This window comes from Cavia porcellus, unplaced genomic scaffold, assembly GCF_034190915.1.
Source record: "Cavia porcellus strain 051 isolate PalLab524CR breed Dunkin Hartley unplaced genomic scaffold, mCavPor4.1 scaffold_2, whole genome shotgun sequence".
Classification (NCBI taxonomy): domain Eukaryota; kingdom Metazoa; phylum Chordata; class Mammalia; order Rodentia; family Caviidae; genus Cavia; species Cavia porcellus.
In genome coordinates this window covers 39,108,833-39,124,669 of record NW_026947485.1, presented here as the reverse complement: position 1 = coordinate 39,124,669, position 15,837 = coordinate 39,108,833, and the positions used below count along the sequence as shown (strand labels likewise).

The 15,837-nt window shown below is 37.8% G+C and overlaps 1 protein-coding gene across 4 annotated transcripts in view; it reads left to right on the top strand.

Annotated features, from left to right (window-relative positions):
- Ahcyl2 (adenosylhomocysteinase like 2) overlaps positions 1-15,837 on the top strand; it is a 208,659-nt gene that overhangs the window by 131,634 nt on the left and 61,188 nt on the right. For 2 of the 4 annotated variants that reach the window (XM_063240877.1, XM_063240866.1), the window contains exon 1: positions 13,636-14,013. The exons of the other annotated variants lie outside the window; for them this stretch is intronic. In XM_063240877.1, the coding sequence (XP_063096947.1) occupies positions 13,957-14,013 (57 nt within the window). In that variant the 5' untranslated portion in view covers positions 13,636-13,956. Of the gene's footprint in view, positions 1-13,635; positions 14,014-15,837 lie in introns of those variants that run through there. 4 annotated transcript variants of the gene reach the window in all.

The following is a 15,837-nucleotide window of genomic DNA, read 5'->3' as shown; positions in this document are numbered from 1 at the left end:
ACAGTGAACAAACTGAGCCTGATATCTCAAGGAAAAATGATACTAGAGAGAAGGGGGGATGATTAACAGTTATTATTACAGCTGCGGCGGCCCAGGACAGGAGCTACCAGAGTTTACTGGGACTCGAGCCATGCTGGGACCTGGAATGCCAGGAAACCAAGCAACACCCCCCCTGCCCCACACCTGTGAGCGGCTGTGAGCATGGCAGGCTATGCTGGCCCAAGATGGGAGCCACTGGTGTTTACTGGGACCTGTGCCATGCTGGGACCTGGAGCACCAGGAAATCAAACAACCCCTCCCCCATTGCCTGTTTTGTTTTGTTGAACTTCAATGTACATGAAAGTATGGACAGCTATTTTGAAGAGAACGAGAGACTCTACAGCAGCCATTAGTGACTTCCCTATTGTCTGTTTTGAAGACTCAAAATGCCTTCCTCATTCTGTTTGGATCAGTTTTATACTATGTTGTTTTGTATGAATTCTCTGTATGCGAAGACCTGGACAGTTATTTGGAAGAAAACAAGAGACAATATGATAGACAGTGAAGATCTCAGGTCGTCTAGCTTTGGAATTTCTAACCCTTACATTGCTTTCTTATGTTCTATTTTGTTCTGTTTTGTTGTGTCTAATTTTACCCCCTTTAAAATAAAAAAAAATAGACAAGTTTCAGAAAATAGAAAGTTATTATTACTAAAATTCAAACTTTTAAGTGAAAATTAGAATTATAGAAAATTCACATCTACCCCTCTGCACTTCCTGTCATACTTCCTTCAGCATAGACCTCTTATTTGAGCTCCATACTCTCATGTCTGCCTAGATAGGCAGATGTACATTCTCTACCCACATAAGTGCTTCACAGATTTTCCAAACTTACAGTCCACAGTGGATCTTTTGATTTCTCCATAAAAATTTCTTTCTCTCTACTCAATTTTTCCTCAGTAAGTCACCTAAAACCCAGTTCATACTAAAATTGGAAGTCATTCTTTCTTTTTTCTCACCTCCTACATCCAGTCCATTAGCAAGTCTTATGAGTTTTGCTTTCACAATCTTCTCAAGTCTGTCTGCTCTTCTCCATTTTTCATTGCTGTCAGCCTTCTCCAGGGTACTGTTGTCTTTCATGTTATCTATCGTGTCTGTTTTCTGATTGATCTTTATTTGTTGCCTGTCTACAATCTATCTTCCACACATTAACAGCTGTAAATGTAAGTCTGTTCATGCCACTCCTTTACTTAAAAATCCTTTAATAAAACCCATTAAATTAGAATAAAATCAGAATTCTTTTAGCATTTGTCAAACCCCTTCATGTTTGAGCCTTTACTTGTCTTTATAATCTCACTCTTCCTCTCATTCACTAAGTTCTAGCCACACAAGAGACCTTTCCATTCCTTAAACATGCCAAGTTCTTTATTACAAGGGGGTTCTTAGAAATATTTTATTCCTTTCATGCAATAAGCTTTCTTTCATCCTTCTGATCTTAGATCAAATGTTACTACCTTAAAAATGCCCCGTGTAATCTTTTCATGTAAAGTAGTTTCTTCCTTTTATGCATTTCTTTAGCCTGTTGGTAATTTCCGTTATAGCACCTAAGATAAGTTTAGTTATTTCATCTATTTATTTACTTATTTATCTCCCATTTTAGTAACCAGCTAATTTTAGATATGTCATGGTCAAGGCATCTATGGGAATATCATAAAGACATCTAATGAGCTGTTGTTTAGGGCTGAAGCTCTAAGATGTTAGGTATTATGTTTTGGAGATTACCTGCATGAAGCCATGGATGTGGGAAAGAGAATGTTTTGTATGAAGAGGAAGTAGACATTCTCCTACATTTAAGGGAACAGAAAAGAAAAATACAAAGAGAATGAGAATGAAGGTATTGGAGATCAGAAAAAAGGTGGGTGTAATGTCAGAAAAGCAATGGGAAGAGAGTCCTTCAAGAAGGAGGTATTATCAACATCAAAATCCTGAGAAGTAAAGTAAGCTGAGAAGTAGCCATTATATTTAGGACATAGTTACCGTGGGAATAATAGTTACGGTGGATTGGCAAAACAAAAGACAGACTGAAGACTGAATAGAAAGGCAATTTGGTTCCTTGTAAGTCTTCACTGTGTGATTTTTTTTTTTTTTTTTTTTTTTTTGAGACAGGGCCTCACTATGCAGTTCAGGCTGGCCTTGAGCTCACTTTGTAGCTTAGGCTAGTCTCAAATTTGCAACAGTCTTCCTGCCTCAGTCTCCAGTGCTGGGATTACTGACATGCACCACCATGCCTGTCTCACTGTGTGTGATTATTATGGTTGAAATTAAAATGTTCCCTAAAGTCTCTTTGTGTTTGGAGTTGGGACCTAGTCAGAAGAGGTAGATACTGTAGGTGTGACCAGGAAGAGTGCATTCTTGTCCTAAACGCTTCCTTAATCATTCTGCTTCCTGGTTGCCATGAAGAGAAATGCTTCCTCTGCATTCTACCTTGGAGCCAACCTGAATCCCCTAAAGCACAAATCACATTAAACCTCTTCTTAAGTTGTGACAGTTATGTATTGTGTCCCAAAAATGAGAAGGCTAATACAGGTGATTGGTACTGAGACTAGGGTCTTGGCTGTGACTATACCTGACCATGTGGTTTAGAGCCTTTGGAAACTGTTGGTAGGAGGAGGTTTGGAAAAGTTTGGACAAGTGAGCTAGAAAAGCCTCCAGAGCCCTAGGTTACTGGAAGTGAAGCTTGATGGATAATTCTAGGTGGAGTTCTGAAGACCAGAATCCTAATGATACAGACAATAAAAGCCAGGTAAATGAGGTATTAAAATGAGAATGAAGACTGTTTTGGAAACTATAGTAGAGGCTATGTTTGTTTAATTCTGGCAAAGAATTTTTCATGTTTTGTCCATGTCCTAAGACAGATTAAATTCAAAGGTAGTAGACTAATTGACCTGGTGGAGAACATTTCAGGGCAGCCCGATATTCAGCCTTTGACTGATTCCATTTCTATCCCTCATTTCTATCTATATTTTTTATTTGTTTAGTCTTCTTGAGACAGGGTCTTGCTATGCAGTTTAGGCTGGCTTTGAGCTCACATTGTAGCCCAGGCTGGTCTCAAACCTGAGATCCTCCTGCGTCAGCCTCCTGAGTGCTAGGGTTACAGGTGTGTGCCACCACGCCCAGCTGTGACAAAGGTTTATTTGATGTATGTTTTTAAAAACACTAGTTGACAGCTAAAGATTGGATCAGAAAAGAATGAAACACTAATCAATCTTGAAATAGTCAAGGACTTTTTTTCTTACCATTATTCCAAGAACAATACTATAGAACAATTATATTAAGTATTATAAATGACCTAAAATAATTTAAAGTATATGAGTAGAAGCTGAACATGATGGCACAAGCCTATAATCTGAGCATTTTGCGAGGATGAGGCAAGAGGATCTCAAGTTTGACCTTAGCTTGGGCAACTTACTGACTTTAACATGACCCTTTCTTAAAATTAAAAAAAAATTTTTTTTTAAGCTGTAGATATAACTCAGTGTGAAGGCCTTGGGTTCAGTCTTCAATACTGGTAGAAAGAAATAAAATATATGGGAGGATATATATAGGTGCTGTGAAGTACAGTAGTATGTTATCTTGTATGAGCACTTGAGTGTCCACAGATTTTGGTATGAGAAGGAGGGGGTATCTTGGAACCAGTCACTCGTGGATACTTTAAGGTGACTGTACTTAAGTTATATGGAATAGGCCTACCATGAATTGCGGCCCAGCCATGCCTGCCTGTCTTGGAGCCAACTGAGTGTGGACTGAAACCTCCAAAAACTGAGACAGTGAACTCTGATGATGTAGCTGTGAACTTCACTCAAGAAGAGTGGGATTTGCTGACTCCAACACAAAAGATGCTCTGCAGAGGTGTGATGTGGGAAACATATTAATATTAATTTTACAGGAAGAATATGGCCCAACCAGAAAATTAAAGAAGAGGAAGAAATTGCTCAAGAAATCTAAGATATCATGAAGACAATTATTTGAGAATTGAAGAGCAGCAATATAAATGTAAAGAAGACATAGAGACCTGCAGTGATTTCCAGGACTTTCAGAATCATAAAATAAGCAAGACTGGAGAGCGACCCTGTCAATATGAGCAGTGTGGGGAGGACAGCTCTAAACTTAGTGAACAAACCTATCCTGAACAGAAAACCTTTGTAGTTCCGCACGGCAGGGAGAGAGACGCACGAAAGCTCTGAGAGCTGGAATCAGCGAACTATATGGCGTTGAGAGCGAGACTGGCAGGGAGCCCTGCATCAACCTGCGGTGAGTGAGAGAAATGGGGACCCTTTCATAGACTAGGAGGCTCCAACAGAGGACATTCTGGGAACAAGCAGACTAGCCGGAACAGGGCCCTGCAGTGAATTTAGTCGCATATTCCCCTCTCAAGTGGGAGTGGTGGGGAGCGCTTGGCCTGGTGACGCCGCGGACTAAGATCCAGTAGGCTAGCCCAAATCAGGTCCCTGCTCTTGGCGGTGCACCCTAGCAGTGAAGCATTCAGTAGGTTGACCTGGAGGGGCGGGCCCAGCAGAGGCTGCCCAGGTCTGTGTCTCCCTAGTACACTGCAGTAGCCAGTGAATTCAAACAAATTGTAACAGACAAAGAGAAAAAAAAAAAAAAAACTGGGCCTCCTACATACGCTTGTATGGAAGGAACAAAAAGTATGGGAAAAGGGAGCAACAGGAAAGGGTCCTCAGTCCCCAATCCTGAGAACACTGATCCAGGAAAGGTAAATGCAAAAGAGAATGAAGACAGAAAACATGCAATATCAGACACGGCACCTAAAGACATAAAGCGGTATCTCTGGAGTCTCATAGACGAGTTCAAAAATGAAGTATTTAATGAAATAAAGCAAGAAACAAGTAGAATAGTTAGAGAAATGCTAATCACTGCCCAGGAAAAAACAGACAGTGGAATGGAAGAACAGAAAAAAAGGGGAGAATTGTTTGATGGAGAAAACATAGAATACATGAAGCAGGTTCAAAGAGATTACCAGGAAACTAAAAACTCTATTGAAAGCTGGCATAACAGCCTGAAAGAAAGTAAGGATAGATTATCAGAACTGGAGGACAGATTTGTAAGGTGGGAGCATGAAATGAAAGACTTCTTAAAAATAACAAGAAAACAAACAGCAATAATACAAAGACTAGAAGGTGATAAGAGGATCTATAACTTAAGAACATAAAAGAAGAAGTAGGGACTCAAACAAATGAACTACAAAAGCTATTCACAAAATAATCCAGGAGAATTTCCCTAACTTAGCAAAAGGTAAAGATACTCAGATGTATGAGACATACAGGACCCCAGCCACCTATAACCCAAACAGAGCTACATCCAGGCATATAATAATCAAAATTCCAGAAATCCAGGGGCTGGGATTTAGCTCAGTGGCATAAATGCCTGCCTTGCAAGCAGGCAGTCGTGAGTTCGATCCCTGGTACCGATAAAAAGGAAAAAGACAAAAAAAAAAAATTTCCAGAAATCCAATATAAACAGAATATTAAAAGCCGTCAAAGACAAGAAATAGATCACTTACAAGGGAACACCCATCAGAATTACAGCAGACTTCTCGGCACAACATCAAATCACAAAGAGCATGGGGGGAAATAATTCAAGCTTTGAAAGATAATAACCTCCAGCCAAGATTGATATATCCTGCACAACTGTCCCTAGAAATTGATGGAAAAAAAAGGTGCTTCCAGGATAAAGAGGAACTAGGGGAATTTGCAAACACCAGTTCAACTCTACAGAGATTACTGTAGGATATTCTAAAAATGAAAAATACCAAGATTCCAGAAACAGTGGCAGAGCGGCCACAATGAATGGAGCAGAAAGCGAAATGAAGAGGACAAACTGACAACTAATGACAGAAAAAGAGCTCAACAGAAATGAGGCAGAGAAGGTTGGATGGTAGGAACAGCCATTTTGGAGAAAACAAGACATCATAATAGGTAGTGCTGATTTAATATCCTCTTGTTTTGAAGTCCCATCAAGCTTTTGTTCTTCTGTCTCCATTGGTCTAAACAGGTTGTATCTTATTGGATTTTATTATGTATGATAGTATAAGCAAAAACTTTTATAGACAAGGAGATTATACAGAAACCATTGTTCATTTTCTGTTAGTTGATTCTAAATACCCTGTAATACTGTCATTCTCTTGAACGGTTTTACATTGTCTTGATATGTTTGATGCTGCAGTATATGAAGTTATACCCAAAGATTTTAAGGGAAGAGACACTATGGTAACTACTATTATGTCGAGATTATCTTGTGGTGAAACACTATTTTGCTTAAATGGCTATGTTTTGACCTGCGCTGTTTTGTTGTTATGCCCTCTTTTTTATCTTAATCTCCTTTTTATTATCTACTTTTTCATTTTTATCCTTTTAATTAAGGGAAAAATAAATTAAAAATAGCAGGGTATTTTATCGTAGCCCACTTTGAATTCCTATTAACTTGATTTGAAACTCTGTATTGCTCTCACCATCTTGTTTTGACTGATTTTCCTCTATTCTGTTATGCTTGATAGTACCAAGTTTGAAAGTATAGGCAACAGGGGCTGGGGATTTAGCTCAGCGGCATAAGCGCCTGCCTTGCAAGCAGGCAGTCGTGAGTTCGATCCTTGGTACCGATAAAAATGAAAAAGACCAAAAAAAAAAAAAAAAAAAAAAACACCCCGAAAGTATAGGCAACAACTATGAAGACAATAAGATTCATTGTGATGCCCATTCTGGTTGACTATTATCTTCTTTTGAAGTCCTCTAATGTCTCCAATGTTTTGGTTTTATTGGTCTTATTCTTTACTGTTTTGTTCAATTTTATTATAACTGATGATATAGGCAATTCTTTTTAAGATAACAAGAGGCATTATAGTAACCATTGTTGATCACCTTGTATTTTGTTTTTACAATTATGTATTATGTCCATCCTTGATTTGACTGACTGTCCTGGTATGTCACATTTGGTTTTACTTTCTTCAAAAAAAAAAAAAAAGTAGTAAGAACTGTGGGAGTAATAAAACCCAAAATGTGTAATTGTCATCGTACAAAAGAAAGGAAAAAAAAGTTCTCTAAAAGATATAACTGCATATATATTTAAGTGTATAAGATAGATAACCATATTACTGAGTTTTGTTGGATCATTGAACAAAACTGTTTGCAGTCTCACTGTTTGAAAGTCCCCTCTATATGCTTTAATTTTGTAACTTCAACAACTATTTCTAAGATGACAATATGTAATTAACTAGTGATTTCCTACTGTTTACTTTTTCTGAAATTCTTTATAACTTGTACCCTTTTTCTTTTTTCTCCTTAAATAAAAAAAAAAAAGTTATATGGAATAAGAAGGGAGCGGGGGTGATTCTGAGCATTCCAGGCACTTGAGTTACTTTAAAAGTCTAAAGTCAGACAAAGAAAAGTATCATGTTCCAATAAAATTAGTGGAAAAAAGGAGTGCCCTAAGACTATGGGCGAGTTTTTTAATTCTTTAGATCTTGGTTCTTTAGCTGTAAAATAAAATCAATTATCCTATTTTTGAAATTATTGTCCTTGTTAATATATAAAGGTTGGTATCTCTAAAAATTGATTCAAGAATTGATAACACAATTTTGTTCGTTGTTTAATCTGGTTAATATATAGCCTTCTTTCAGGATATGTCAGTTATGTTGTCATAAAAGACAAAAGAACCTGTCATAAATTGAAGGTGACTAAGGAAGACAGCCAAATACAGTGTGGAGCCAGGCACAGTGGTGCACACCTGTAATCACAATACTTGGGAAACTGAAGCAGGAAAGTCCAGTCTGAACTGCATAGCAAAACCCTGTCTCAAAAAACAAGCAACCAACCAAGTATAGTGTGAAACCTTAGGTTGGATTCTGGAACTGAAAAAGGACATTAGTGAAAAAATTAGAGAAATCCAAGTAAAATTAATAGTTTATTTAATAGTGCTGTACTAATGTCAATTTCTTAGTTTTGATAATTACCATGATTTTACAAGACATTAACATTAGAGGAACCTGGGTGATGTTTATATGGAAACTATCTGTACTATCTTTGCAACTTGCTGCTAATTATTTTAAAACAATTTAAGAAGAACAATAGCAATAATGGAGAAGCAAGCTGCAGTGGGAGCTGTTTGCAAGATTTATAACCACAAAGGACTTATATTCAAATATTGTATATAAACAACTCATACAACTCAGTAACATCAAGGCTGATAATCCAGTAGAAAAACAGAACACTTGAAAGATCACTTCACATAAGTGGATATCCAGGTGGCCAATAAGCACATAGAAGGCACTTGCTAAATCACAAGGTTCAAATTTTTTGGAGTTGAAATTTTTTTCTGGCAGTACTTACTGTTGAACCCAGTACCTTTGAACCTAGCTGTGTCCGCAGCCCCTTGCTCCTCCATCTGTCAGTGTTGTCTGTCTGTTTGTTGTAGGTAGGTAAGTAAAGAATCTTTTTAAAGACAAGATCTCACGAAGTTGCTAAGGCAGGGCTCAAACTTGTGATCCTTCTGCCTCTGATTCCCAAAGTGTTGGGATTGCTGACATGTACTACTGTGCCTGCTTTTCTTGTGCATTGTTGGGAGAGAATATAGAATGATGCTGCTGCTATGGAAAACAATATGGCAATTCCTCAAAAAATTAAAAGAGTCAGAAAGTAAACAGTAGGGCTGAGGATATAGCTCAGCAGCAAAACCACCTGTCTGGCAAGTCCTGAGTTTGATTCCTGGTACCCTCCTTTCCTCCCAAAAAAGAAAGTATTACAGTAATTTCTAGGAGCTAGAGGTAGGAGGTAATAGAGAATAGTTGTTTAATGGGTATAAAGATTCCATTTGGGATAAATCAAAAAGTTTTGGAGATAGATGGTAGTAATGATGCACAACAATGTGAATGTACTTAAAGCCATTTAACGAGGTACTTAAAATAGTTAAAATTTTTAAATGGTTAAAATAATTCTATGTACTTATTTACTACAGGATTTTTAAAAAATATATGGTTGTAGGGGCTGGGGATTTAGCTCAGTGGCATAAGCGCCTGCCTTGCAAGCAGGCAGTCATGAGTTCGATCCCCAGTACCGATAAAAAAGAAAAATACAAAAAAAAAAAAATATATATATATATATATATATATAGTTGTACTGGTAGTGAGATGCAGATTAAAATCACAATGTGGCACCTTTATCTAGAATGCCAAAAAAAAAAAAAAAATCAAAGATACCTGAAAAGCACTTAAAACACTGATTTCCTAATATAGGCATATATTAGTACAAGAACTTCAGAAAATTGTTTGGCATTATCTATTTAGCAGAGCATGTGCATCCTATGAATTGTATTTCCAGATATACATTCAACAGAAATTTTGACGATCCACTTGTCACAGCTTTCTCTCAGTACTGGGATTATAGGTGTGTGCCACCCATACCTGGAGCCAGAAATATTTTCATAGACATGCTTTTATAGCTCCCACACTAGAAACAACCAGAAGACCCATCAGCAAAAGAATGGATTCGGTAAACAGTGATAGTGGGACTAGGGGTTTAGCTCAGCAGCATAAGCGCCTGCCTTGCAAGTGCATGGTTGTGAGTTCGATCCCTGGTACCGGTAAAAAAAAAAAAAAAGAAAGAAACAGTGACAGCATTATTCATGCAGTAAAATACTTTCTACAATAAAAACAACCTACTCCCAAGTATGACAAACTTGGATAACTCTTTAAAACATATTGGGTAGAAGAATATACTTGAGTACATATTTTATTACATTCAGGTCAAGTTCAGAATAGGCAAAACTGATCAGTGGTGACAGGAATAGGCTAGAGATTATCTTTAGGGAGTAGAAGGGCAAAGGGTGAGAGGGGATGTGCAGGAAGGCTTTACGATCCTGCAAATGTTCTATTTTCTTATCTGTGAATGGCTACATAGGTGTGTTGACTTTTTGAAATTTTATCGAGCAGTAACTTCTTGATTTGTGTACTTTTTACAGGTAACTTATTGCCCAATAAAAAGTTTATTTATTTATTTTTATTTTTTTTATCAGTACCAGGGATCAAACTTATGACCACTGGCCTGCAAGGCAGGCGCTTATGCCGCTGAACTAAATCCCCACCCAAAAGTTTATTTTAAAAAAATGACCTCATACTTTCATTTATTTAGTGCCATCATATTCTAAATATTGCCATCTATCTTCCACCCCTACTTCTGAAGTAAAATTGAGGGCTCTGAATGCAAATTCCTCCTTATTCTTACTCTTGTTGTTTCTAAGTTTAAGAAGATTTCCAGTTTAAGCTGAACTTCTCTATGAGGGCATTTCATCTAAAGGTGCTAACTATGCTGCAAACTGAACCCTGACCCAAGTGGAGCTATACTCACTGTGTCAGGAGGATTGAGGACTTAAGTCCACTCTCCACTCCCAGGCTCTAGAGGACTTAACAGGGAGTGGAAACTGTAGCGTGGTGCCGGCTTTATTTAGTATACTATAGTCTCTATATTGCTTAACTGCTTATCTGAGAAACACTGGTTGAATTACTCATGGCAAGAAGGTACATTTAGTTTGTTATATTTCTGTTTATGGTTTCATCAGTTTTTATTCATACCTGGTTCCTGTTTTCTTGCTTTTACCCTTAGGTATCTGTCTTTTATTTTTAGGAGAGGAGGGTTCCTCTAAGATAGCTATGTATATTTTTACTGAGTCATTTTGTTTCATTCATCACAGTATTCACTGGTTTTTACTATATGCTAGGAACTTGGAATATGTTATAAGACACATAATGTCTGCCCTCAAATTACTTATGGACCAGTGTGAAGGTAGACAAATGATCAATTATAGTATCAACAGTGATACATACTATGGTAGACATCACACAACCTGGATTACACGGTAACTTGTATAATTAATTCCTAACCTGGAACAGGAATTGGAAATGTATGCTGAAGGAATTTAAGGCTTAGCTAGGAATTTACAGCTAAAGATGAATGTGCACAAGCAAGCATTCATTTAGAATGGGGAGATAGGGGTTGTGAGGAGCTGAGACTTCAGAGCTATACAGAAACCAGCTCATACAGGGTCTTGTATATCATCCTGTTAGGAGTTTGGATTTTGAGGGCAGTGTGGAGGTCATTATAAACAAGGGAGTGATATAGTCATATTTCAAAAAAATCATGCTATCAGTAAAATCCTGTATAAATAAATTGAATTTAATGAACTGAAGTAGGCTGTTACAAGGATGGAATAACTCTGGGCCCTAACTCTCAAAAGATAGACTCAGCAACATGGGATCATCCAAGAGCTGTTAAAAATGTAGCTCTGCTGTAAAGAGTAGGGTAATTCTACAAGTTACTGTGTAATCCACCTGGCATGTGCAAGGCTCTGGGTTCAATTCCCAGCAGTGCTTTCAAAAGAGAATCTTATGACCTAGTCCAGATTATAAGTCAGAATGAAACTTTTAAAAAGATTTTAGATAATTTATTTGAATATTCAAGTTTGAGAAACTCTGATTTAGATAGATGTAGTAATAAGCTTCAGATGGCCGGTATTAGAAAAATGAGAGATAGCAAGATATATTATAGAATACATGTTCTCTCTGTTTGGAATATTTTTCTTGGTCCCCTTCTTAACATATACCAATAACTCCTGTGCATCCTTACCTTTCTGGTTAAATGCAGCTTCTATAAATGCAATACTTCCAGTACACATGATGGATCCCCTTGCCATGTACACTAGGCATCCTATACTCACAGTGTCATTCTCACATTTTTATTGTCATTACTTATGTAATTGTGCCTCTCTGCCTATACCTTGAACACTATAAAGCAAGAATTGCCTCTAAAAGTTGCCTGGCATATAGTATATAAATAATAAATAAATACTTCTAGTTTGATTAAATGAATGAATTCAATATGTATAGAAGAAAAGTGGATTTGGATATGTTGGGAAAGAGAATGTACTTGTTTTAATAATAAAATTTTAAATAACACTGACAAGATCCAGGTACTTTTCTAAATGCTTTTTACATATTAACTTTCTTTATTCTCTCAGTAATATAAAATCCATACCTTTAATAAACTCATTGTGAAGATGAGAAAAATTAGGCATAAGAATAATAACTCAGTCAAAGTTGAACAAATAGGAAGTGACAAAATTTGATCAGGCAATCTGGTATTATTCTGCCATGAATAATTTATTGTTTAATCTCTATTAAAACAATGTGAGGAAGGTATGATTTTCCTTTTTACAGATGAAGAAACAAAGGCTCAAAATCTACCTGAGATACAGAACCAGTAAGTGCTGAAGCTAACCTTCAAGCTATTGTCTGTCCAGCTTTTAAACCTGTGTTCTTCAGCAGTAAGGGCGATGCCTCCAGGAGAGTCTGAAGTCCCTGTAGGAGAGAAGTCTTCAGATCACTGAGAGGTCAATGCCCAATGTCATTTAGGTTGCTAGGCAGGAAAGAGGACTTAAGTCCATGGCTATGGTAGCATTGGCATTTCACATTGGAAGGGACAAGGAAGATTTCAGGCCTAGTAATTAGCTAACTTCAGAACTGACCAAATAGGGACTCAAGTGGTTAGGAAACGTAGGCTCTGTAATATCTCACCATTTGTTTGTTTATTTATCTATACTTACGGCCTCAGAGAAAGACTAGTTGTAACCTAGACCATTCTAGTCTAACTAGTCCATTCTTTCCCCTCCTCTAAGTTTTTAATAAGAAAACTGAAGAAGAGAATAATCAAGTGACTTGGCAACATTGAGTAAAACCACTACAGAAATAGAGGAAAGGATTACATTGAACCAAGGGCCTTCACATGGAGCTCCATCCCCAGTCCTTTTATTTTGAGGCAGTGTCTGCCCAGGCTGGGCTAAACCTTGCAATCCACCTGCTTCAACCTACAAATGCAAGGATTATGAACATGCTCAACTTCCTTTAGTTATGTTTTATTTCCAGACTTCTGAAGACTGCAGAAAGGAGGGAAATGGTATGGAAATACAAAGAACAGTTTCTGGGATCCTTTAAGGTGATAGTTATACAGGGCTACTGTATTGGCATCCTTTTTTTTTTTTTCACCCTGAAACAAACCTGTGAATGAAAAAGCCCGAATGGGCCTCTCAGGCAGTATCAATCTTGGCTGTGCACCTTACTAGCTTCAGGGAAGCAGCTTCCCAGTCGGCACAGCACCTATGCTGTTTCTTTAGGCAAGAGACCTTAGACCTTCATGTACATCTCACAGGGAGCCAGCAGAGGGAGTTGTATTTCCAGAACTTTCGTCAGCACATCTAAGGAGTTCTGATTTTGCAAAAAACGTCTTCCCCAGTTCCACCCAAATTTACCATGGAATAAGAATTTAACTTGAGATTTGCTAGAGTGTGGTGCCAGACCCCTGATGGGAGCAGATAGGAAGCTTTTGCACGTAAGAAACTCTGATTTCAAGGAAACGCCTGTTTATTGTACTGGTCCAAATCAAGCAGCTCTTGAGAAATGGGAGTGTCTTCTTGACCTCAATCTTTATTGATCTTGGTATCAGTACCTCCAGTGACGTGTCCTGAGGGGAGGGAGGAAGTTAGCCAAAGCCTTATACCCAAGGAAGAAGGAAGCCTGCCTGTTGCTTCAGAAAGTCCCCACTGGAGAAGTGGGGTAGTGTTTTGGTAGCATTGAACAGTGCATGCTTTGTAGGAAGTACAGTGCCTGGGTGCAGAACTTTGCATCTACTCTGATACAGAAGCAGAAGACTTTGAAGCTGAGCAGTAAGGGATTTGTCAGGCAGTTGACTAATGATCTGGATTTGAATAGGCAGCTTCTGTGAAAAGGGATACAGCTTCTCCTAGCCCACTGACCTTTTGAATCACTAGGTTTGGTTCTGCTTTGGGGTGCTCAGATAACCCTGGCATTTCCAAACCAGTTTTCCCCTTGCTTCAGGACATTTTTACTCAAGCCTGCACTATGGAGAAGTGGGACGGTAATGAGGGCACTTCAGCTTTTCACATGCCCGAGTGGATGGTGAGTTCTTTGGTCACTTTGTTTTTCCTTCGTTTTCTTGATAATGAAAGGCAGCCTTTTCTGACAGGTTATCACCCTTGACAAGCTCCTATCAAGATCCATGGCTAGGAAAATGTATTACTCTTAACTTCTGATTGGTTCTGTGTACCAGGTTACTCCTGTTTTTTGTTTTGTTTTGTGGTACTGGGGACTGGGCCCAGAGTCTTTGCACTGGACTACACATCTAAGACTCTTTTTTCACTTTTTATTTTGAGATAGGGTCTCATTAAGTTGTTGTTACCCAGACTAGACTCTAATTTGGATCCTCCTGTGACAGCCTCTCAGAGCATTGGGATTACAAACATATTCCACTATGCTTGGCTACCTCTGTTTCTTAATTACTAGTGGACCTAGAAGTTGAGAGCTTCTGGCCAGATGCAGCAGATTACCTGATTGTCTTAATGAAGGGTGGGGGCTGGCCTACTGCTGTTTCTGTACTGTGTGGCTCAGATTATCCTGTGATTGCTTTGCATTTCTCTATAAACTGATGCTTAATTTCTCTTAAGGGTTAGAAAAGAAGCAAAAGACCAGCTAGTGGGCAGAGTTCATTAAAATGTTGCTGTCTCGGGGCTGGGGATTTAGCTCAGTGGCATAAGCACCTGCCTTGCAAGCAGGCGGTCATGAGTTCGATCCTTGGTACCGATAAAAATGAAAAAGCAAAAAAAAAAAAAAAAAAAAAAAATGTTGCTGTCTCAAGTTTGAAAAATTCAACACACTTTTTCTGTTTATGCCCATTTTATTCCTTGAGTCAAAGCCTTTCTCTAGATATTCTTTATATGTATCTTTCTACAAGCAGGAACTGTTGTTCTTCTTGTTACACTTCTTCAAAGTTCATATTTACCCCATGGTTTTAGAAGAGTGATAATAAAGACTATTTGTTGACAAGGACTAGGGAATTTCAATATTTATTTAAAAACTCATTATGTTCCTAACTGGTTTCTTTGCTTGATTTCTTGCATCTTTTTTCTTTCTTTTTGGTACCTGCAATTGAACTCACGACCTTGCACTTGCCAGGCAGCCACTTATGCCCCTGAGCTAAATCCCTGGTCCCAAGGGGCCGGGGATTTAGCTCAGCGGCATAAGTACCTGCCTTGCAAGCAGGCAGTCGTGAGTTTGATCACTGGTACCAATAAAAACGAAAAAGACAAAAATAAATAAATAAATAAATCCCTGGTCCTCTTCCATTCTATCTGTATAATTCCCTGTGGTAAACTGTTTAGACTTATAGCATATTCTAAGTTTTTTGTGTGTTTTTGGAATTATGGACTCGAGGAATATATAGAAGACCTAACAAAGGCCGAACAGAGAGGCCTACTTCTAAACTGTGGTTGTTACAACTATTGTTTGTTATTTTTGTAAAGGTTATTGCTATGTCCTTAATGTTGTTGTTGAACCTTGTGCTCAGTTTGCAAGAAATTCTATCCACTCACAATCTTGTTTCATATAATCTATTTCAGAATTAATGGAAAGGATTCATTTAATGATTCTGGTTGGGTTGTTTATTTTTATTTTTTAAATCTTCAGTCACCTACTAATGAAGAAGGAACAAGAAATTTGGTTTTCTTAAAGGAGTGACCATATTAAGATATTGAACTTGGGTATTTCTGTGAAGGGATATTACAGAAGAATTCTGCTGAACATAAGTGTGCCATCTCAGAATGAATAAAAGCTTTATAATAATTCATATTTCTTTTTTTGGTTTTTTTTTTGTCTTTTTCTTTTTTATCGGTACTGGGGATCAAATAATAATTCATATTTCTATAAGGAATAGTTGTCACCATTTTA